Consider the following 23,988-nt stretch of genomic DNA (forward strand, 5'->3'; position numbering starts at 1 on the left):
ACACATTGAAAACTGCTTCTGTTGTATTACATCACACATACAGAACGTGTTAAACTCAAAAGACATTTCAAATAGGCTGTATAAAAGTTAAAAGCTGTATTTGAAAGACAGATTGTGTTTTGGTATAGTGATATATATTAGCATATTATATTTGTGTATAATGATATTAATTTGTGCATTAGATTTATTTGGCTAAGTAAAATGTGTCTTTGAGGATCTATTTATCATAATGGGCGGTGACTTTAAGATAATTTTGTTCTTTTGTTGCAGTAGTCAAATGTTATTTTTTCCCCAATAACCAGTGTGTTTTATTCTGACACAGTGATCTCATGTTATATTGGGAAAATTAAAGAAATTCTTTTGTAGTATTTGACAAGCCTAGAAGTTAGAATGCTGCATGGAAAGTAGTAAAATACACACTAACATTTGCTTTTAATTGTTGTAACCCTTGTATCAATTTGAGTAGAACATTGAGGATGCGGTAGTTATTTAGTCATGGAAAGGAAAAATAAGACTTGTTTACCAAATTGAAAAGAAATTATGAATGAGATTTTCTTAAAATTACATTTCTACTCAAATGCACTCTCCTACTTCGAGTTATTTTCCTAATTATATTTTATATGTGATGATTTTTTTCTAAGTTTAAGCCAGTCTGACCCAGAGGCAGGCTAACTTAGGTGTTTCCCTAGTGACTTGCATTAAGCACTATTTTAAAAAAAATTTTGTTGAAATATAGTTGATTTACAATATTGTGTTAGTTTCAAGTGTATAGCAAAGTGATTCAGTTATACGTATAGATACATATTCTTTTTCATATTCTTTCCCATTGAGGTTTATCACAGGATATTGAATATAGTGCTGTATAGTAAGACCTTGTTGTTCATCTACTTCATATATAGTAGTTTGTATCTGCTAATCCAAACTCCTAATTTATCCTTTCCCCACCCTGTTACCCCTTTAGTAACCATAAGTTTACTTGTTTTCTATGTGAGTTTGTTTTGTAAACAAGGTCATTTGTATCATATTTTAGATTCCACATATATGTGATATATGATATTTGTCTTTCTCTATACGATTTACTTCACTTAGTATTATAATTTCTAAGTCCAAAGGACTATTTCTTATAGAAGTTCTCCCTGTGTTATTCAAGTCAATTCAGCCCCTACCCTCCTTTTATTCATGATTTAGACCTCAGAGATGGCCCATGCCATTGCTGTGTTCCACATCAAGCATCAGATGGTACTGATTTCCAACAGACTTGGGTATGAATCCCAACTTAGCTACTTACTTGCTTTCACTCATCCTTCCTGAGTCTTATGTTTCTTGTCTGTAAAATGAAGATAACACCTGTGTGAAAATGTTTTAGTGAATATTAAACAAGAACAAATGCATGCAAAGACTTAGCATGAAGCAATAGCCTTATAAACCTCAATATTTAAGCTTCACAATTTTAGTAGGAAGTAGGTTTTATCTCTGTTTTACAGATGAGTCAGCTGAGGTTGGTAACTGATCCAGGGTCACCAAATTTGTTTTATGATTTCAAGTCCAGGGCACTTCAATCCCCTTGGCTGCTTCTGGACCAAGACTGCAGAAACTGATAAAACAGGCAGCACTGATGGTTAGGTGCAACCACTCAGATGAGCTCTAGCTGCCATGAAGGTGCAATTCCCAATTCTTTTTCTAGATTACAATTCTGTGTGATTCAAGGTTTCTGTTTAACAACTGAAACTCCATTCTTTTCTCTCCTGCTCACAAAAGCCCAGGGAGAGGGAGAGTGTTTATAGTAGGGTTAACCTGCAACCCACCCCACCCCAACTCCCTAGCATGTTATCACTGATAGTGAGTTTCTTTGAACACAATATAACTTATTCCAACATGCCGTAGTCAGAAAGTGCTGTGTAAGATGTATTCTAGGGAGAATAAATAGGTCATTTGGTAGTACAGGGTTCCTGTTGGAGAGTGATGAGAAGTTTGGTGGGGTCAGTGGGAGTCTAAAAAGTTAAGAATTGATCTCTCAGGCAATTGGAGGTTTTTAAGTAGGAAAGCAGCAGGAGTGGTGGTCTGCAGGGGGTTTCAGAAACCAGAAAGCCTGGAAGCCAGGGAATCCGCTGAACTGTTGAAGTGAACCAGACTGAATGAGATGAAGGCCTGAACTAAGTCAGTGGCAGTGGGAATGGAAAGGAATGAACAGGTACAAGAAGGCTTGTGATGGATTGGATCTGCATGGGCGAGCAAGGAAGGAGAGGGGTCAAGTGATAAAGCAGATTTCCTTCTTTAATTCTATTTTGTAGAAATGTGAACTATAATGATCTTGCAGCCCTAGGACTCAGAATCCAGATGGAGGAAAGGAGAAAATCCAGAATGTGCTGAAGGGCAGGGAAAACCCAAGGTTACACATTGGCAAGACATGGTTCCTAAGAGGTTTTTTTTTTGGCCCCACCACTTGGCATGTGGGATCTTAGTTCCCCAACCATGGATGGAACCTATACCCCCTGCCAGGGAAGCTTGGAGTCTTAACCACTGAACTGCCAGGGAATTCCCTACAGTCCTTTTTTTTATTATTGGCCGAGTTATTTGGGTAACCTGCTGCATGTTTTCAGATCCTAGGCTAAGTGACTTTGTGATTAGTCATAGAGACATGCTGCTGTCTGAATTTAGGACTTGATTCTGGAACATTGCAAGTGATGTTCTGGTGATAGAGAGCACTTGGTGAGTTATTCTCCTTGGCATCTCGCCAGCCAGTAACTAAATGTTTGCAGGGACTCAGAAAAGACTTTCCGAACCTGACATTAAGATCATCTGATAGATTGTACACCCCATGACTTTGGGTATAGGCTTCCTTAAGGGCAGAGATTTTTGTTTTCTTCACAGCTGTATTCCCAACAGAGAATAGTCACTTAGTAGATATTCAATAAATAATTGTTGGATGAGGAAATGAAGCCAGGGGTCACGAGTGCCTGGCTCACCACTCTACCCAGTGTTGCGAGCCATGCTGATGGAATTGAGTTGAAATGCGTTGGACAGCATTTGGGCTGGTGACACAAAATTTATTTGGTTCTATATGCTGTGAAATACAGGACAATCATGTTCAGTCGATAGCTCTTTACATGGAATATTAAGCAGTAACAAAACTATATTCGTCCTTTTGCCAGTGATGATCTGGAACGATTTATGGAAAATCAAGGTGCGTCCAGTCCAGGTATCCTCATTTTAACAACAAGCCTCAGCAAACCTTTCATGCGACTGGAAAAGTATGTTACACTCTTGCAAGAGTTGGAACGGCATATGGAGGTAAGAGAAGGTGAACTGTTTTAAGTTCACATACAAAGTATGGACCTCTGCTATGGAGGCAGCAGCCAGTCCGCCTCCAAACTAGCCTTGGTGAGGAGTTCATCTTGGTTTCAAAATTTACTTGATCCAGTGTTCCCTCTTCCCGGGCTTTTAGTTTTCCTCTTTATGCAATAAGATAAAAAGGGGACTTTTTTTCCCTCTGAAGATTTTTAAATTTTTGGACTTATTTTTATCAATTTTTTTCTAGCTTTATTTTTGAGGTATGACTGACCAATAAAAACTGTATACATTTAGATTGTATAACGTGACTTTTAAAAGGTATATAATATGATTATTCATTATACACGTACTTTGTGAAATGATGACCATACAATCAAGTTAATTAGCACATCCACCACTTTTTTTGTGTGAGAACTTTTAATGCCTTTTATTTTTAGCAACTTTCAAGTATACAATTCAGTGTTATTAACTATAGTCACCATGCTGTACATTAGATCCCCCAGATTTACTCATCTAATAACTGAAAGATACTCCCTCTTTATTATTATATATTCATGGTCATTCTCCCTCCCCTCCCTTCTCCCAGCCTCGGTCTTGCTCACTGGTTGACTCAGATGGTGGTCCTACAGAGAGATCTTTCACCAAGAAATCTTCTGTTGCTCTGATATATGAACCAACTTTCTTGTGGGAGATAAACAAAGCAAATCAGCATCAGAAAATGCGCAGAACTTTTTTTTTTTAATTATTATAGACAGGAGCATTTATCCCTAGGTCACTGAGGTCATTCAGCTTTCTGAGGCTAGATTACAGTGGAAGATTCTGGTATTTCTTGAAAGAAGAATAAATGGGTCCATTCTCAGTTTCTTTCTTTATGCAGCCAGACATCTCCATCAAAGTCCCCTTGCATTTTTTGGCTCAAGAGCCCAAATCCTCTTATTAAAAGCCAGTCTATAGGGGTAGCTTCTTGAGTGGTTCTTGTGTGCTGGAGCCTGGGGGATGGGGTTGTGGGTGGGTGAGGGGGGCCTGGAGGCTGCATTTACCCTACTTGTTCTTCCTGTGTCTGGGGAAAGGTTTTGAGGTTTGAAAGGGTTTGAATATCTTTAAAGAAAAAGGTTGCATGCTGCCAGTCATGTCAGCATTTGTAAGGATTGAAAGTATGTACTCTGAGCGAAACCACATTCTCAGGTTCTTTGACCTGCCAGAAATCTGCAGGCAGTGGGGAGCCAGTGAGTAATGCCAGCCAGAATGAAATTTCAGTTAGAGCCCGGCAAGGTGTTGAGCCCTGGATGGCTTTCCAAAAGCTAAACTAATTTGCTGAATTGTTTGAGGTGGGCCCCTCCTTGTTTCTCACAAAAATTCAGAAATGAGCGGCCTCAGGTTCCGTAACTGCTCAGTGCTGAAGTGCAAATATTAATACACACTTCACTGGAAGAGATAAAATCCCAGGTGCTCCTCCTGCTGGATCCTCTCTTTTGGAGCCTGTTTCAACTTCTTCTCCATGTTGCTGGTGGTCACCTGCCTTTGGCTGCCTTTCATTTCCCACTATGAGATTATACATACCCCAAGTATGAATTCACCATCTGGTAAGACACTTTATCCAGCTTTCTGATCACTGAGCATGGCTGCCGGCTCATGATAGAGTAACATTTGAACTTCGCAGTGGTCAGCTGATTTGGGGAAGGATGAGTTTATAAAGGAATACAACCTTTCTTTTCATAAGCAGTGCTGTTCTTGGCTTGGGTTAGACCCTTAGTCTACTCAGCTCTGTATTTTATCACCGGAGGCTGGTTGCACAGCAGATATCTTCCCATTACTCCCGCTGAAATTCAAAGCTTAGCTGGATCTCTCCCCAAGGAGTTCCACTTTCCTTTCATCAAGAGTTATGCAGGTGTGAACTCCTCAAAACCATTTTTTAAAAAATGGCTGTTTATTCGTTCTGAAGCTAATTTGTTTTTTGACTGTACCGCCCAGCTTGTGGGATCTTAGTTCCCCAACCAGGGATTGAACTGTTGCTGCCTGCCTTGGAAGCACAGAGTCTTAACCACTGGACTGCCAGGGAAGCCCCTCAGAACCATTTTTGAACCTGTTCACTTTTGGGGTTTGTAAGTCCTGTGAAACTGCAGACCAAATAAGCTTGCTGAAGAAGGAGCACATGGTTTGAAACGGAATTTTTTCCCGTCCGCCAGGTTTAGTCTGCTGAAAGAAAATGGAGGGGGTTTAGCAGATGAGATTGGATTGATTTTTCTCTGAGCATCACTCAGTTTCCACAGTTCCCTACCTTTTATCATTTACTAACAACACGACCTAATGATGACCCCAAATAATTATTATTTACTATCCACAGTATAGTAGCAAAAGGGGAAATGGAAACTCTTGCCTCAATAACCAAACATATGTTACCAAATATATAATGTATTCCGAACAGTCTTAATTTCTTTATCACCTAATCATTAGAGTTGCTGAGATTCCAAAGGCTCAAGTGCTGTCTTATTTTGTAATCTTGAAATTAGCATATAGCAAAACTGATTTTTTCTTTGAGGTACAGTTCTGTGACTTTTACCCCATGTATAGATTTGAGTTACCACCATCACTGATGCAATACACAACAGTTCCATCATCCCTCAAAATGTCCTCTTTTGATCTCTTTGCAGCCACACCTTCCTCCCACCCCACCCTCTGGCAACCACTGATTTGTTCTCCTTTAATGCTGTTTTAAAATGTATTCTTTTGATAGGATACGCATCCAGATCACCAGGATATTCTGAAAGCAATCATAGCATTCAAAACTCTCATGGTAGGTGATGCTCTAAAATTGTTATTCTCTATTTCGTAGTCTTTGTTTCTAAAACAGTGACTTGTGTGTAATGTTTCTTTCCTTTTGCAAAGGTCTTTGGAGTGGAAACAGTAAGCTCTAGTGACCATATTGCAGTGATTGTTTCATTTAATGTTGTCTTCCAAACATCATGCTTACCTGTGAAAGGTTGCCAGGCTGAGGGTGTAAAGTCCTCACATTTGAAGTCTCTGCCACATTAAGCATGGCTGTGTAGGTGGGGGGTTTCCTTTTGTGTCTTTGTCTTTACCCCTGTGTTGCTCACCTTACGTCTGTGCAACTCGTCCTTCACTGATTGGCATCAATACTGGATTCATCTACTTATGCCAAAAGGTGTGAGTCTATTCTTTGCATAGGAAAAAGAAATCCTTCATCAAATCTAAAAGGAAAAAAAAAACAGCTAAAATACAATTGCCATATACAGATTGCTATCAAAGGTACCTTTATGTCAAATCTCGAGCATGATGGCTTAATGTCCTCTTGAAACCACTGATGTAAAACCGCTTGGTGGCATTTTAGGAGGAAAGTAAATGTTATTTGGGGTCATTAATTAAGTTAAGCTTCATTTTAGACATTTCCATAGTATTCCAAGTGATGAAGATCAATGTTCAGTTATTGATTCTTGCTGTAAGATTATGATGCAACTTTAACCGTCACCTCATTTTTGTTGCTGTTGAAAGATCTGTACCTGACATGTCTACAGTTAAATAGCAAGTTGAAGACCAGAGAGTAAGGTATCAGGTTAAATTTCCCATGGAAGACAAAAAATGGTCAAATATTGGCTGTTTGATATGGTTCAACCTAATAGAACAGGCCACTGAAACCTGTGGCATTTGTTATTGTTATTTGTGTCCCCTTTCTTTTTTCCTGTGTAGATTGAATATAACATGTCTCTTTTGAAAACAAATTAGTTCTAATCATTTTACATGTTGTACAAGTTACTTTGATGGTTATAGTATACTTATTCCCATTCCAGGTACTTCAAAAATGTATCAATTTATTTCTTCAAGTTTCCTTTTACCTGAAAGGAACAGCAGAGAGAGATTTTATAGAAAACACATCCCAAAATGCTATGACAGTCATTTGGAAACAGGACTATAACTAATCATATGCTTATTTTCATATTTAATTTGGATTGATTACTGTTAAATTATTTTAAGATAACTGCATTTTCCGAAACAGTGATATATACATACATATATATATATATAGTAACTATAGCCCACATATTGTTTCTTGGCTTGTATTTTCAATTTGTATTTGTGCAATTCAGTTGTATCTCTTTTTCTAATCCTTTTAAGGATAAAAATGAACTTAGTACTTTTTATAGCAACCTACTACTAGTCCCAAAACAAAGTGTAGGATGGTGCACATGTTTCATTATAAGATCAGTTTGAATCACTGTGGCATAAGGAGTTTAATTTTCTCTTTTTCAATAACTCTTGGAGTCATTTTATAAATTAAGATGTTATTTGGTTGGAAACTGAGTTAGAAAAATAAGATTGCTTTGTAACTCAAAGCACTCTTCATGCAAAGATAGACAAGATGGAGGGGAGGTGGCACCAACAGGGATGCCAGGCAGCAGATCTGAATGTACTGTCCCCATTTGATGTAATTCTGCTTATTTTCCCATACTCCTTGTGGGGAGGGAGAGGCAATCCCTTTCTACCAGTTTATCTTGATGTTTTGACAAAATGAGAAGTAGCTCTTCCTTACAAATGTCTGGGGACTCAGGGCTAGCGATTTAAAGTAGTAGACCTTTCTGTCTGTCCAGAATGGAGCTGGTGATGGGATTTGTGATGAACAGCAGGGACTCAGTGGAAATCTGAGAGTCAAGAACCACATCTTATTTTAGTCTTGTTTTAGGTCTGTTTTGGAAGAATTCCTATTCCATTATGTTCTGCTTTGGTTCTGTAGGGGCAGTGCCAAGATCTCAGAAAGAGAAAACAGCTGGAGCTGCAGATCCTTTCGGAACCTATTCAGGCATGGGAAGGGGACGATATTAAAACCTTGGGGAATGTGATCTTTATGTCACAAGTCATGGTGCAGTGTGGAACAAGTGAGGTAAGAGGTTTCACAGTTCGACACCACTTCTTCCATCTCTTATATGTGTCTTCCTTTATGTCTTCTCCCATCAAGATCAAACAGTCGAACTTTCGCATCAGAAACTGAGGACCTCTTCTTTGCCCAGCCCTCTGCTTGGTGCTGTGGGAGGGAGTTAGGAGGAAAGAACAGCCATGATCTTGATCTCTGCCTTCAAAGTACTCATTAGAGACAGATGAAAACCCAAACTGCAACTGGAAAACAAATCAAAATAGTTCATGACAGATTGTGACATCCCAACAGTAGGTTCCATAGAAGTTCAGAGAGGGGAGAGAGCAAGGAAGGACTATATGGAGACAGGACCGGAGGAGGGGCCATGAAGAGAAGAGGGGAAGATTTTGTAAGGGAGAGGTTCTTATTGTCTCAGGAGAGAGCAGGAACTTGGCGGCCTTTGTTCTTCAGGGCACTTGATTGGGAGCCGAGGAAACCTCCCAGGCGGAGTGCAAGAGCGGGCTGATTGAGAGGCAGGTTGTGAAGAATGTCGGATGTCAGGCAAGGGTAGTTCAGATGGATGCAACAGGCAGCAGGAAACCATGCCAGGCCTGAGAGGTAGAGAAACACAATGAAAGAGCTGTTTATCACACCATCTGGCAGCCGTGCTGCTACTGCTAAGTCACTTCAGTCGTGTCCGACTCTGTGCGACCCCATCCCTGGGATTCTCCAGGCAAGAACACTGCAGTGGGTTGCCATTTCCTTCTCCAATGCATGAAAGTGAAAACTGAAAGTGAAGTCGCTCAGTCGTGTCCAACTCTTCGCGACCCCATGGACCGCAGCCTACCAGGCTCCTCCGTCCATGGGATTTTCCAGGCAGGAGTACTGGAGTGGGGTGCCATTGCCTTCTCTGATCTGGCAGTCATACATGTCCGCTCAACTGGAGGGGATGGGGCTGGAGACAGGCCAGCTGGGTTGGAAAGTGGTAAGTAAGTACCCCCTGCCCGAGAAGGTGATGGTGGAGAGAATGAAACTTAAGGGGCAAGTCTGAGACCTGTTTGGAAAGGAAAGCCTATAGGAAGTGGTGATCCAGGGGCTAGAAGAGATGACAGATGTCATTTCAGACCTGGTAACTTTAAGTGATGGTTGGTATCCAGATGGAGGTAACTTGTAGGCAGGTGTTGAAAAGGTATAGAAATGTGGGTAGGAGGTCAGAGTTAGAGGCAGAGGCTTACATGTCACTGACAGATGTGCTTTCTTGGGAAGTAAATGTCCAGAGAGAAGCACAAAGGCCTGAAGATGGATTATGTCTTCTAGGAAGGGGGCGGGGTAGGGGAAGAAGGTTGATTACATCACCTGGCATGATTTATTGGGTACTACAATCATCTTCTCCCTCCCCAAATATCTTCTTCTACTCCCCGACAGGTCTGTGTCAGAGATTCATTACTTTGGGTTAATGTGGTTACCAAAGAGGAAAGTGGGGAGGAATAAATTAAGCATTTGGGATTAACACATACCAACTACTATACATAAAGTAGATAAACAACAAGATTCTACTGTATAGCACAGGGAACTATACTCAATATCTTGTAATAACCTATAATGGAAAAGAATCTGAAAAAATATATATCTGAATCACTTTGCCATACCCTTGAAACATTGTAAATCAACTAGGCTTCAATAAAAAAACACTAGAAAAAAAATAAGCAATCTCATGTAAAATGCAGCTACCTTGGGGAAAGTTAATGTAGCCACTCTAACAGTCTTTCATACCTTTGGGATAAACCTCTTGGGTAAAGCAAGAAGGAAATAGTGCCAGAAAAAGAAAGTGGAAGAAAGAAAGAGGGAAATTAGGGGGGGTGTGTTGTCATGGAAATTCCAGAAAGAACATTTGAAAGCGGTCAGACTGCTGAGGGCTGCAGAAGGGTCAGGGTATGGAGACTGAGAAGCCATGGGATGTCACAAAAAGGCAGTGATTGATGACTTTGAGAGAGTGACAAGGGTGCAGTTAGGGAGGGATCAATGGGGAGAAAAAGAAAGCAGCCAGTAATTTGGCAATAAAACGTCAAGAAATAAAGCCACAGGGGGCAGATGAAAGTCTATGAAATGGACAGGAGATGTGCCTATGCTAAAGGCAGCAGAAAAAGCGAGTTAGACAGGAGAAGTGGCTGGAAGCAGGAGCAGGAGATAAGATGTCTGTAGAAGGAAGCCAACCAAGAGAAAGATGGGAGAGAATGCAGAACACTTGTTAGAAAAATTAGCCTTGAAAAGTTGCTCTTCTCAAGCAGGAAGGAGATGGAGCTGGGCTTGAGGATAATTGTAGGTAAAATGGCTGGATGTGCAAGCCCAGCGCCATCTTTGGCATTTACTCACTGTATATCTGCTCAAGGAGTTCAGAGAAGAATTTGTGTCCAAAATTTCCTTTAGTGCCATTTAAAAAAGTATTTCCTTCTTTGTTTTATTTGAGTATAATAATTATTGTGTAGTTACTGATTAACAGTAATGTTAGGAAGAGTTTAACACATGTGTTAAGAGCAGCAGTCCCCAACCTTTTAGGTACCAGACATGGGTTTTGGGGACAACAATTTTTCTATGAATGGGAGAGAGGTGGCAGGATGGTCTGGGGATGATTCAAATACATTACATGTATTGTGCACTTTATTTCTATTATTATTACATCAGTTCCACTTCAGATCATCAGGCATTAGATCCCAGAGGTTGGGGACCCCTGTGTTAGAGCATAATAAATTTCTTATCACTCAAACCCCTTTATTTGGCCACTTTTCAAAGTAAAATCATTTTCACTTTGACAACCTTAAGACTTATATTGTGCTGTGGTTGCATCATGGGCAAGAAGGCATTAACAGTGTGACTTTTCAGGCTTCATGCTTGGGAAACAAGCATGGTCATTTGTATTTAACTGTTAACGTATAGATGGACTTCCCAGGTGGTGCTAGTGGTACAGAACCCGCCTGCCAATGCAGGAGATGGGGGTTCAATCCCTGGGTCAGAAAAGTCCCCTCAAAAGAAAATGGCAACCCATTCTGGTACTCTTGTCTGGAAAATTCCATGGACAGAAGAGCCTGGTGGGCTACAGTTCACAGGGTCACAAAGAGTCGGACACAACTGAGTGACTGAGCACACACGTTGTGTATAGGAAGGAGACAGATAAATTAGATTTACATGCATTTCAAAGTACAATTAAACGAGTTTTGTACTTTTAAGCTGGGTATCTTTTTTAAAAAATCACTATTTGTGTTTCATTGCCTTATATAAGATCTATCTTACAAAAATTATTCCAGAAATTCTTTTTTTTTCCCAGAAATTCTTAATAAACAAAATGTACAATTTCTGTTTACATGTAATCTTTTTCCCTCCACTTCAGGAAAAAGAGGAGCGGTACCTCATGTTATTTTCAAGTGTTTTGATAATGTTATCTGCAAGTCCTCGGATGAGTGGCTTTATTTATCAGGTTAGTAGATTTCATATAAAGCAACAAGACAGATAATGAAAACAGGTTTTCATCTAGATGCACTGTTTTCACTCTAGTATTAAGAGCCCCAGCCAGAAAAGTCAGGATGTTCTGACCCTTTGTATAATTAAACAATTTATGAGAGCAGATATTCCTTTGAACATAGACCTTTATGTTAGCATAATGAGTTTATCCTGAACCTCCACTGCTCTGGTTATGAGATAGGTCATAAATGTGTAAACAGAAATCAAAGTCTGCAACTAAGTAAATTAACAGCAGCATTTTCCAGGCCTAGATCATATCATTATTGCTGAGAAGATATAAAGCTGACACTTGCCTCTGTGATTGTCTTATTATAGTCACATTATATGACTCAAGTTTCTGAGATGAAGTCATTCAACTCCTTAGGAAATTCAGCTTCTTTCAGTTGACTCTCAAGACACTGCATATTATAAGTTATTGTTGCCTATCCTATCTTGGCCTAGCAATGACTAATTTTCATGAAATTTGAGTTTTTGCTTTGTTGACAGACTCTCCTGAAAATCTGTTAGATGGGTAAACTGTGATTAAATCCTGACCTCATGATTTACAGTGTGTTAGCAAAACACAACCCACATTTTCCCGTTGCTTTCTTGTCTGATTAAAATTTAAAGCAGAGAAACACATTATCTATTGACAGACTGGAGAAATATGTCTCGCCAGAATTCAGCAGTGGTTCCTATGAGGGTCAGAAAATCTAACAAAAACAGAGACATGTATAACCACAGAATTAATGGGGATGTTCTTTTTCTGGTAGGGAAAAATACCAATAGCAGGAATGGTGGTGACTAGATTAGATGAAATTGAAGGGAATGACTCCACATTTGAAATCACAGGTAGGTAATTTTTTCTTCTTCAAATCCTTTTCGAAATGAAGTGGGGTTTAAATAAATAAATGCTATTATTTTCTGTTATATAGTCCATTAGCAAGTTTTCCATGGACATGGTAAAATATATCCCATTTCCTTGGATAATTAGGTTACAGCAAGAGGAGGGAAGGCTCATGGTCATTCATGAGCCTCGTTTCAATCTTCTCTTGCATAAGAGCTAACAAATAACAAGATGAACTGATATAAATATAGTTTTCTCTCCCTCTGTCATCTATTCCCTGGTGGCAGTGGAGCCAAAGATGTGAACTTTTATCAACAATTTTATCATCATCCTATGAATTAGCAAGACTTGTGTTTCTAAAAAGTGCTGAAAAGCCATGAAACTTTCCTCACAGATTGAGCAATCTGCCACACCTTGGTCATGCCCCCCAACTGGCCTGTTGTCCCTTTAGTCAAACCTGTTTGATATCCATGTAATGGTTGCGCGTTTTTCACTGATACAACTCAATGGCTAACACTAGGATGCTGGCCCCAGATCTTAACCCCTTCTTTCCCAATAAGGAGTCCGAGATTTGGTGTTGGCCTAAAGACCAATCTTAGTTGGATCTGGCTTCATCTTTGATATTGGGTAAAGCAGTATGCTATTCTCCTTTTAGACTATGAACTAGATGGGCCCTGTGCTTAAATCTGGGGACTGAGTTTGTTTAGAGTGAAGTTTTATATTACTTCCAAGATTCTATAAGCAGTAGAAATCAAGGATGTTTTTTATAAATCAAATATGAATATTTATATCTTTATTATCATGGCTTGTCTGTTCCTGATAGAAGAGTTTCAACAGGGTTAACTCATAGGTATGAAAACTTCTCAAGATAGACACCCAAGTCCTAGCTGCACGAAGTGTGTTTATGAATGAGGCAAGCTCAAGGTCCTCCTTGTCTTTTGTTTCCAAATGCTCCTAATCGGGTGATCCAGGTAACATAGTAGAGAGAATTGTGGTCCACTGCAGCAACAACCAGGACTTCCAGGATTGGCTGGAGCATCTGTACAGGCTGATCAGAGGACCTGCCTCTTGCAGTTCATTATCGAAAACATCATCATCATCTTGTAGTGCTCACTCCGTAAGTAGTGTGTCTGTCCTGTCCAGGGATTATTGAGTCTCTTGTCAAATCCTGCCTACTGAGGACTTACAAGAGTGGTGAGCATGCCCTTAGCCTTTAGATAGTTTGGATTTGTAGGATTAGAAGTACAGTCGAACCTCATTAATTCTGCTTTCTTGTTATGGGAGAGGCCCATCCCAATTAACACAGAGTTTGAGATATGCAGCTTTGTTTGACAGTTATTAAGGTACTCCAGCTGAACTGCTAGCAAAGTTTTTCTAACCAGAAGTCCTGCTAAGATGTTTTAGTGATAAACAGGATTTATTTTACTTAGCAACTGTTATGCTCATCAGTGCTTCGGCTCCAATCCTTTGGCCACCTGATGCGCCGAGCTGACTCATTGGGAAAGACCCTGATGCTGAGAAAGATTGAAGGCAAAAGGAGAAGGGGGTGACAGAAGATGAGATGGTTAGATAGCATCACTGACTCAATGGACATGAATCTGCACAAACTCTGGGAGATAGCGAAGGACAGAGAAGCCTGGGGTGCTTCAATCCATGGGGTCAGAAAGAGTCAGACACGACTTAGCAACTGAACAACAGCGTGCTCGTATTAATAATGTGCTAAGGCAAAAGAGATAGTTTACCTTCTTAAATACTTAAACATCTCCATGCAATCTCATTTATGCTATCACATTTCTTCATTAACCTTTAAGGGTAAACTTTGAGAGCTGCCTCCTTCTGCTTTATCACAGAGTTCACGGAATTTGAATTGATGAGATTTTACTGTACTTGCTGAGTGAGACTGAAGATGTGCTGTGTTGTCTGTTAACATTCAAACTTGTGATGTCCAAATTCCAGTTTTGAGCATAGTGTGTTGTGAGAAGAAAAGGGGCTTTTGGCATCAGATCTGGGTTCAAATCTTGACTTTGCCAATTGCTGACTGGTTACTTGGCTTTGCTAAAGTTTGCCGTAAGTTTTTCTGATGAAAATAACCTATGTAAGCACCTAATTGAGTGCCAAACACATGACTGAACTCATTAAATGTTGACTGTTATTCCACTTTCCTCCCTTTCAGGGGAAAAAGAACATCTGACTTGAAGGAAATTGCAGGACAGAGGGAGGGCGGGCTCATGGGATGTGGAGTCAGAGTTGTGCTGTTCCTCTGAGGCCCCAAGTCTTGACTGGAAAATGCCAGTCCTCCGACTGGAGACTTGTTTTCCCATCTTTTCCTTTCTGGGCCTGGCTTTTCAGATCCAACCAAGCTATTGTTGTTCTCTCACTGTGTGGCCCAGGATTGGGGTCATATGGCCAATTGCTACCATCTCATCAGACATTTTCCCAGTCTTTTAGCTCTACTGGACAGCCCCGAGGACCCTTGGAGCCTCCTCAAATTATAAAACCGTGGAGCTTAAGTTGTCTACGACCTGCACCTCCACTTAGACCATCAGCAGCACTAGGTTATAAAGAGGTAATTTTGCTACATATGGTATAAAATGCTTCTGACAAGCTGATTTTGTAGCTTATTAGAAACAGTTCTGTGGGGATGTGCTAGAATTGATGGTAGGTGATACATTCAGTCAGTCTTGAGTTGCCAGACTCAGTGATTTTTTTTTATTTCTTAATTTTTCATTTCCCCATTGTCCATCTACACATATGTCTTAAATACCCACAGGCTTTCTGTGCACTGCCTGAGTTTCTCTGGTCTCCTCCTGAAGGGCCCCTGGTTTGCCTTTATGATGATATGAGAATTCTATAAATTGGTCATAATGTACACACATCTCAAACAAAAGTCACTTCATTAGCTTGGAATTGCTAACCAAACAGACCCAATTCTGCATTTTGAATCATTTTGATCTATGAAACCAAATCAGTAAAAGTTTTATGGGACCAAACCCCGGGTCTAAACTATGAAAGTCTGAATTATTTGCTGCAGTTGGAAAGAAAGAATTTAATGAAAGGAGTGTCTTTAAAAAAAGAGGCTTCTAAGCAACAAGCCTAGAGGACATTTGATATTTGGGTAGAATGGGTATTTCAAGGTTGTTTTTTTTTTTTTTTTCTTGTCTCGAAGTTGCAGTCAGGAAATGCCAGTCACTATCTTCTGAAACTGTGTGGAGTGTTACCTTTTCCATCCAAACTTTTTTTTCCCCTAGCATGGTTCTCATCATTCCAGCTTTCAGAAAAGATCCTCATTTATTAGTAACTGTTCTTTAAATAGGTCTTACCGCATGAAGATTTAAGTTCATGACAGTTATGAGATGTGTCTTAGAATTACGGTGCCAAGGCAGCATATATTTTTGTACCAAATGTGTGTTTTTGATGTGTGATGCAGACTTAGCTCAGTTTTGAGTTTGTTTTGATTTAAAACACCATGCCATTGTTTCACTTCTTGCCTCCAATGCTTAGTGCAGTAAAAGTAGAACTATGTTTGGATACGAGAGGATTTTTTGATCTTTTCAACCTGACATGATAGGAAAATAATCCTTGAGCTGAATCTTTATTATGTACCTCTATTCAGAATTTGGCCAGAAAACAGCCCCAGAGATTGGCTTTGGAAATTGATCGGTGATTCCTGCAATCATCCAATTTTCTCCTCTGATTACCTTAACCAGGAGTGCCACTTCATAGTTACCTAAGTCCCCTTTTTAATGATGGATATTTTGTAATTTTCAGTTACTAAATTCAAATTAAGGTGAGCTTTGAAGGGTAAAGTTGACTTAATCCTTCACAGAACTAATCTATTAAAACTAAGGCATGATCACTTTGTTTCTGCTGGGAGAAGTGAGTTATTAATATGTTCTTACTATATAGTGCGTATTTCAGTAATTTTCAGCATTTGTAATTCTGCACAGAACTGTATTCCTTGGGCTTTTGCATGATGATATTGCATCTGAAACTAATGTGGGAAACATGATGATATTCTCTCTGTGTAATTTATGATAACACTAACATTTCAAATGTTGTTTTAGAATTATTGATAAATGGATTTGGTCACTATAACCATCGACCTCTCACGCTCATCTTCTCTTTCTTTACATATTCACTTTAGAGGATGTCTTATATCTTAAAGGTAAGGGTAGAACAATATCTTTGGTGTACAGTGACATCATTTAATGCTGTGCTGTAATCTTTGATGAATGAAGCTTTCCTTTATGCTTGTTTTGTCCCTTTTTACAATTGGTAGCTAAAATATGAAGATACATTTCTGACATGTAAGTACTTTCTTCAAAAAAGCAGGCTCTTGGGAAATATGTACAAAAATGAAAAACTCACGCGTGACAAAAATAACAGGAAAAATAGAAATAACATGTAAAATGTCTGTTTTCCATGGGCTTTTTTTTTTTTTTTGCTATTTCTATTTTTCCTGTTATTTTTGTCATATGTGAGTTTTTCATGTCTGTCTGCTTTCTAAGGAAATCACTGAGGCTAACAGGAAGAAATTAAATTCTTTGTTGCATTTATTTTTAAGGTAGCAATTGTTATCAATTCATCCTGTACATGCATTGCATGGGAGGTTGGAATAAGATGATCAGTGTTTACTTGGATACTTTACGAGCACTTTTTAGACTTTCTGGTTATTCATATGGCAAATCCAACAATTCATATATCTTTTATCTGCTAATTAAAAATATGCCTTGCTTGGCTGTAGGTACATTACGTGTAACCCCAAATTATTTATCAGGAAATCTTTCATTTGGCTATTCTCTCTGAATACAGGGAATGTACTTAGTGTCTCTGCCTTAATTTTCCTGTCTCGCAAATGGAAGTTGATATTCTTTGTGGGACTGTTGCTAAGGAGAATTTATTAGTTTTGAAGCTCTTTGAAAAGTGGTCTATACCCCACTAATAGTTACAATTGTTATTTCATTCCCTTAAAACTGTATCAATGGGGAGTATAAACCCAGTTAGGAGTAGTGTTATTTCTCTAGGAGTGACATCCATTACCATCTCTCCAGATGGTACCCTGAAGGCACTTGGCCTCCTGCATCTGCAGTTGGCCCATGCCATTCTTGGAGCCATTTTTATCGTGTATAGTATTAAATTTTGATACCCTCCTAAGTGAAACTGTAAAAATCAGAGAGCCATTCTACTTAATTTCATTTGCTGTTTTTAATTTGCTTTTTTTTTTGCGGGGGGTGGGCGAAGGGAGAACCTTAATTCATGAAGAAACCTCTACCCTTTTAGGAGTCTAGTAAAAGCCCCAAAACGATGAAGAAGTTTCTTCATAAAAGGAAGACCGAAAGAAAACCATCAGAGGAGGAATATGTCATCCGGAAAAGTATGTATGTGTTCTTTATTTTTAGAAAGTTGATTATAGATGAGGAATTTTTTGAAAGCAGAAGATTCCAGCAGTGTGTTCTCAGCATCATCTTGCCCATAGGGAAAAACGCATGCGAAAGCTTGGCCTCCTTTAAGACTTTGGAATAAGCTGTCTCCTGCTGCTTTTCACCTGTATGGTTTTTGTGTTGACTATTTGGCCTTACCTGGTTTAGAAACACTAAAGGGACCTATTTGCCGTGGATACATTTTTCTGTTCTTAGTTTCTGAATGCCTGAGATATTTGCCTTTACTGAGACTGACTCAGTAGACCCGAAGGGAGTTTAATGTTCAGTGATGTTTTCAGTTAGTCAAGGAATCTGCCTGCTGGCATATAGAAATAGGGCTGGATTTAGAGACAGTCTGCAAAGTCGGTCAGCCAGTGGATACGTACACATTTGCCTCTGCGGCTGGAAACAAGGCACTCTGGGACACACATGAAGGAGCAAGTGATGCTTCCCAAATGGGTGACAGAGCTGTGCGTATCAGTCAGAAATAATCTGGATAAACCCTTTGCTAGACTTTAGCTTCTGTATCCCCCATCCCCTACCCCACTCCTAGGTCTGCACATGAGTGTGTTAACAGTCACTTTTAGGATGAGTTAGAGGGGCTTGGGGAGGAGAGGGAGAATCAATGACTAGCCTGGCTGGTTGGGAAAAAAATGTATTGTGTTAGTGATGGAAAGCTTCCTTAGAGAAAGTGAGCCTTGAAATTTGATGGTGAGGAAGGGCGTGGTGTATCAGCTGAGAACTGAGGCCAACGCCAAGCACAGTGCTGGCCCTGTAGCCTCTGAGACACTTGGGAGACCCTCTAATTTAGTGTTCCGAGCGGCTTCCAGAGCAGACCACTCTCGGTGCTGAACTCACTAGTGCTGACCGCAGAGCTCCTCAGGGCTACTGTCACTCTCGCTCCACCATGACAGCTGGTCAGCTTTTCTCTCCCGCCTTGCATGAACACCGTTGGTCAAAGAAGCCAGTGCCCAGCACCCGCGTGCATCATTTCCAGGGTCCAGAGGCATGTATCTCTGAAAAGTCATGATTCGTTACATTTGACAGGTACCGCTGCTCTGGAAGAAGATGCTCAGATTCTGAAGGTGATTGAAGCTTACTGTACCAGTGCAAGCTTTCCACAAGGCCATGCCTCAAGTAGGTCCCCTCAGCCACTTTCTCTAATGAGTGATGTTTCTTCGCTACTGCTCACTGCCTCTTGGAAAAAGAGCAAAGCAACCCAGATGGGCTGCAGGGTGTGGAAAGCAGGTGACTTGCAGCAGAGGAGTGGGTACAAGGCTGCATCTTTCAGATAAGCTGATTTTAGCTACCAAGCGGTTTGTTTACCCACTGTTTCTTTTCACCCAGAGAGAAAGAGAGATGCAAGAATAAAAAAAAGTTGGAGGTGATAGAAATGAAAAAAAAATTTTTTTAAAGCCAATTTCCTTTGAAGTACACAAATACCTTCACCAACACTAGTTAGGAATTAAAGAGCCCAAAGGGTTCCTGTGTCTGTGAACTGATGCTAATCTCTTCTTATAGGCAGATTTGGAAAGGAAGTCAAAATATTATCTTTGATCAGCTGCATATTTAAGCAAACAGAGCTTCACCAAGCTCAAGTTTCAGAGTTGCTCTGAAAATCTGGAAATGTAGCTGCTTAGCAGGGCCTGTTGAGAGTGTCTACAATTTATCAGGGACCTATTAGCTGAGGGTATTTCCCCCAGCCACTTTCAGGTTACAGACTGAAAGTGAGATGATGTTTTCTGATTCTTCCTTGTGCTTTTATAAAAGACATGTCACATGGCTCATGTCCTTGGCCTTTCATTATTAGAGACATTAAGGATACCTGGTGTGAGGGTCTTGCCTCTGCGGAAGACATGAACTCTCCCTAAGGCTCCACTGGGACAGCCACTGAGCCCATGCTTGAGCGTGGGCAGGGCTTCCTTGGTGAACCACCCTGAGGGGTACTGTCAAAGTGACATGTCTCCAAGGGCATCATGGGAAAAGCATTCTATGTGGACTTTGATACATTTGACTTTGAAGGGGAGACTGTCACACCTTGTACTTCTCAGACCCAACCTGGCTGCAACCCTGGGCATGCCTAGCCCTAATAACAAGATTCCAGGAGTCAGAAAAGGCAAGTGAGAGCAGTTTTTATTGTATAAACCAGGAAAGAGAGGGACACAAGGAGACACTAGAAGCAGCAGTCTTCCTATGATATCTGACCTCACCTCCTGCCTCCTCCTGTCTTCACTCTGATAGAGACAGGAAATTTGCTCAGAGGTGCAGGCAGGCATTCTGGCCTCAAGAGTCACATTGTCCGCCCTCCTCCCTGGCTTCCCTTTTACGTGTGGAAAGTGTCTAGCACAGTGCTTGGCACGCAGTAAGCCATTTAGCATCATGGTGTCATGGCGACCGACACCATACATCCCTCTCCAACCAAAAGTCCTGCTCACCTAAAAGTGATTCCTACTGTTTCTTGCTGCATCCAGTTGGTTGGTCAGTCAGCCAGTCTGCTACCCACTTATTAAGCACCTACAAAGTCTTGGACCCTGCAGAAGACAGAGACACATCTGCTTCGAGAAAGGCGTGGAGATTGAGTGAAGGCAGTGAGTGTTCAGAAATTGAAGGGAATTGGCTTAGAAGAGAGGAAGCCAGTGGTTCAAGAAAACAGAAGATTAAGGGATCTAGCTCTCAGAGGAAGGATCTAGAAGGGAGGCAGAGGTTGGAGGTGCAGGAGAGCTGTCTGGTCAGGTCCCATGGCTGCTCTGTCACCTTTTCCATCCCAGAGCCGGGAGATGGTGAGCAGACAGTGGTCAGGATGCCTGCATCTCTGCAGCTGTTGCGATCATCTCCCCACCCCCCAGTCTACCCTTGATCAAAATGGTCTCCACTGACTCTACCTCACCCTGTAAGATGGTAAAGAGAACAAATGGGGGTGAATGATGCTTCTGAAGACCTTTTAAGCATGTTACATCCCCATGTAGTGCTATGTTCTGCATGATTTTTACTAAAATACAAAACACACAGAGATGGGCAGGGAAGAATGGTTGCTGGCCAGCTCTTTGCTTTGGAGGAGGCAGAACAGAAAAGGAGGAGCCCGTGGTTGAGGACAGTCTCACAGCAGCCTTTTCACATTGTTTCTGAATACAAAATGTGCCCCTGCCCCCAGGGTTGAAACAGTGTATTTGGCCATTTTGAATTCCTCATGTCTGAAAGATTTCATCAGAAAACGTGACTGCTCTTGGGGTGCCAGTCAGCCAGATGCCGTCAACAAAGACCCCTCAAAAACAATCGTAGAAAGGAACAAACCCCCAATAGTCTCCTCTAGTAATACTCCTCCCCTGCCTCTCGCTACCCTTGCCTGTAGGTGCTCGCAAAGATTCCATTCCCCAAGTCTTACTCCCCGAGGAGGAGAAACTCATCGTTGAAGAAACCAGAAGCAACGGCCAGACCATCATTGAGGAAAAGTGAGTAGAGCTGGCTAAACCTTTTCTGATATTTCCAGGGGCTGAAAAGAAGGTTCCAGCACACCAAGCCCGCACTGAAGGGCAGACCCTCCTCATCAGAGAATGAGGCCCTCTTGGTTGATTGTACAGTTGGGAGCCCAGGGAGGGCTGCTCCCACAACAAAGAGAAGGAGAAAGGAGAGGTAGAGGGGGCAGCCAGCTCCCCAGACAGGAAGGAACTTCAGAGTACAAAGGAATACCGCTCCAGATGGGTTTGGGAGGCATTGGGAAGGCCACAGCACCAATTTCCCTGCTCATGGCGATGCCCCTCACATTTATGGACTCAGGCACTGGACTTTCAATACTTGACCTCATTTAAACTCCTGCAGCAATCCAATGAGATACATTACTTTCACCACCATTACAGATGAGGAAATTGTGATTCAAGAAAGTTATGTCCTTGACCTACCTTTGCACAGTAATGAGGGTGACTTACCAGGGGAAAATCAGGTTAAGTACTTGTTTAAACTTGAGTCATTTCTGAAGTCAGGCCTAAATTTGCATAAGACAGCTTGTTTCATAGTGCTTGGCACCGTCAATATATTTTTCCATCTGGTGTATGAAGTGATACGGCCAAGTGGTAAAGCACTTGGGCTCAAGAGAAGAACAGCCCTGGTTCAAGTCCAGATTCTGGTACTTGTTAGCTGTGTGACTTGGGACAAGTTCCTTCCCTTTCCTCTGCCTCAGTTGCCTCATCTATAAACTGGATGTGATAATAATACTTTCAGGGTTGTTGTGAGGTTAAATGGAATAAGTACAAAGGCTAGCACATGATAATAGTTATTTACTCAATAGTAATAGTTATTAACTCAATAATAGTAATAATGTAATTACTATCATTATGGCTACATTCACCTGCCCAACGACTTTATGAGGCTTTCAGGGAATGGGTTACTATCCCCATTTTGTATGTGAAGAAAATGAGACCAAGAGAGGGTGAGAAGAAAACTGGTTACCCAAGGTTAGAGGACTGGTAAGTTGTAGAATAAGTGGAACTCCAATCTCCAAAGTCCTTGTCCAGGGAGAGAGAGAGAGAGAGAGGAAATGACTCTTCTACAACTCAGCCAAGATACTTTATCCCTTTTGGAATATGTGGAATCTTCCAGAAATAATGCCCTAACTTTGTGTCATGTACGCTGGTGAGAAGGGCAATGCACTCGTGCAGATATTATAGGCTAGGCAGGGCCTGGTGACACCTCTCATTACAGTATGTCAGGTGATGCACCTCCCTTCCCCCAAGAGAGAAATCAGAACCTTACGAGTAGCCCTAGTCTCTCTCTTTTTTTTTTTTTTTTACTTTTTTCTTTTTAAAAATTGAAGTAGAGTTGATATACAATAATATATGTTACAGGTGTGCAATATACTAGTCGCTTTTTCCGTACTCACCCGAGCTGGGAAGTGAGCAGTGGAGGAGAGAAGTAATAGAAAAAGTGTGGTGACTCGGCATTGGAATGAGCTGGTGTGATGGTGGTTGTTAGCCCATGAAAATGAGGGACACAAGGGCCATTCATAGCAGTATCTCTCCCCATCCTCCAGAAAGGTCACTGGTTTTCAGAAACTGTATTTCTATAAAGCTGCTTTTCTTCTTAAGTATCACTTAATACTTTGATGCCAACTATTAATCTCTGAACTTTATGTTCTAGGAGCCTTGTCGATACTGTTTATGCCTTGAAGGATGAGGTGAAAGAGCTGAAACAGGTAATGAAATTTCTCAGATCCTAACAGGCCTGCTCCCTCTTCCCTGCCACGCATGGATAAACACCCTCAGGAGAAAGCCAGGAACAAGGTGGTAAGGTGGGGATTCTTATTTCCCTGTGTCATCCAGGTGGGTTTTGTAGATTTTACCATGTGGCCTTGGATTTCAATTTCTGAGGCTTGCTTATATACCTATTTAGCGTTTAAAATAGGGTCCCAAACTTAGTTGCAGCTTTCATGTTTCCTGACATTTGCAAACAGAATTTAAGAAAAGATAAGTCATTCATGAGCAAGTGTAAATAGAACTGTAAGTCATGAATTGTGGGTTCCTCTGTCACTCTTCCTTGAGTTTGAGGACTGCCTGTGCTTGGTAATGGGGTAAAGGATGGATCGTAGGGAGAGAGACCAGAAGCTGGAAGATCACTTAGGAGGCTATTACAGAACTCAGGGTGAGACATGATGAAGTCCTGAGCTGAGGAGAGAGAGCTGCTGAGGCTGCAGAGGAGGGACATGGAAGTAAAACAGGTATATCACTGAGTTAGAGTCTGTGGAAAATGGTGCTGTGATGTGGGAATTAAGAAAGACCCAGAGGGCTTCCCTGGTGGCTCAGTGGTAAAGAGTCCACCTGCCAATGCAGGACACACGGGTTTGATCCCTGACCCAGGAAGATCCCACATGCCCCAGCGTAGCTAGGCCTGGGCACCATGGCTATTGAGCCTGTGCTGTAGAGCCCATGTGCCACAGCTACTGAAGCCCGCATGCCTAGAGCCCATGCTCTGCAACAAAGGAAGCCACTGCAATGAGAAACCTGTGCACCACAACTGGAGAGTGGCCCCTACTCTCCAAAACTAGAGTAAAGCCCGTGCAGCAACAAAGACTCAGCACAGCC

General features: G+C 41.1%; 1 protein-coding gene across 7 annotated transcripts in view; it reads left to right on the forward strand.

Annotated features, from left to right (window-relative positions):
* The window catches only part of ARHGEF6 (Rac/Cdc42 guanine nucleotide exchange factor 6), a 117,439-nt gene that overhangs the window by 90,453 nt on the left and 2,998 nt on the right, over positions 1 to 23,988 (forward strand). For 4 of the 7 annotated variants that reach the window (XM_065914910.1, XM_065914914.1, XM_065914916.1 and 1 more), the window contains 12 exons: positions 3,153 to 3,291; positions 6,026 to 6,085; positions 8,039 to 8,185; positions 11,541 to 11,627; positions 12,424 to 12,502; positions 13,469 to 13,614; positions 14,938 to 15,063; positions 16,642 to 16,662; positions 17,778 to 17,871; positions 18,965 to 19,054; positions 21,267 to 21,366; positions 23,048 to 23,102. In XM_065914910.1, the coding sequence (XP_065770982.1) occupies positions 3,153 to 3,291; positions 6,026 to 6,085; positions 8,039 to 8,185; positions 11,541 to 11,627; positions 12,424 to 12,502; positions 13,469 to 13,614; positions 14,938 to 15,063; positions 16,642 to 16,662; positions 17,778 to 17,871; positions 18,965 to 19,054; positions 21,267 to 21,366; positions 23,048 to 23,102 (1,144 nt within the window). The remainder of the gene's footprint in view (positions 1 to 3,152; positions 3,292 to 6,025; positions 6,086 to 8,038; positions 8,186 to 11,540; positions 11,628 to 12,423; positions 12,503 to 13,468; positions 13,615 to 14,937; positions 15,064 to 16,641; positions 16,663 to 17,777; positions 17,872 to 18,964; positions 19,055 to 21,266; positions 21,367 to 23,047; positions 23,103 to 23,988) is intronic. The other 3 variants (XM_065914911.1, XM_065914912.1, XM_065914913.1) reach the window with 3 other exon arrangements.

The sequence above is a fragment of the Muntiacus reevesi genome, chromosome X (assembly GCF_963930625.1).
Source record: "Muntiacus reevesi chromosome X, mMunRee1.1, whole genome shotgun sequence".
Taxonomy (NCBI): Eukaryota; Metazoa; Chordata; class Mammalia; order Artiodactyla; family Cervidae; genus Muntiacus; species Muntiacus reevesi.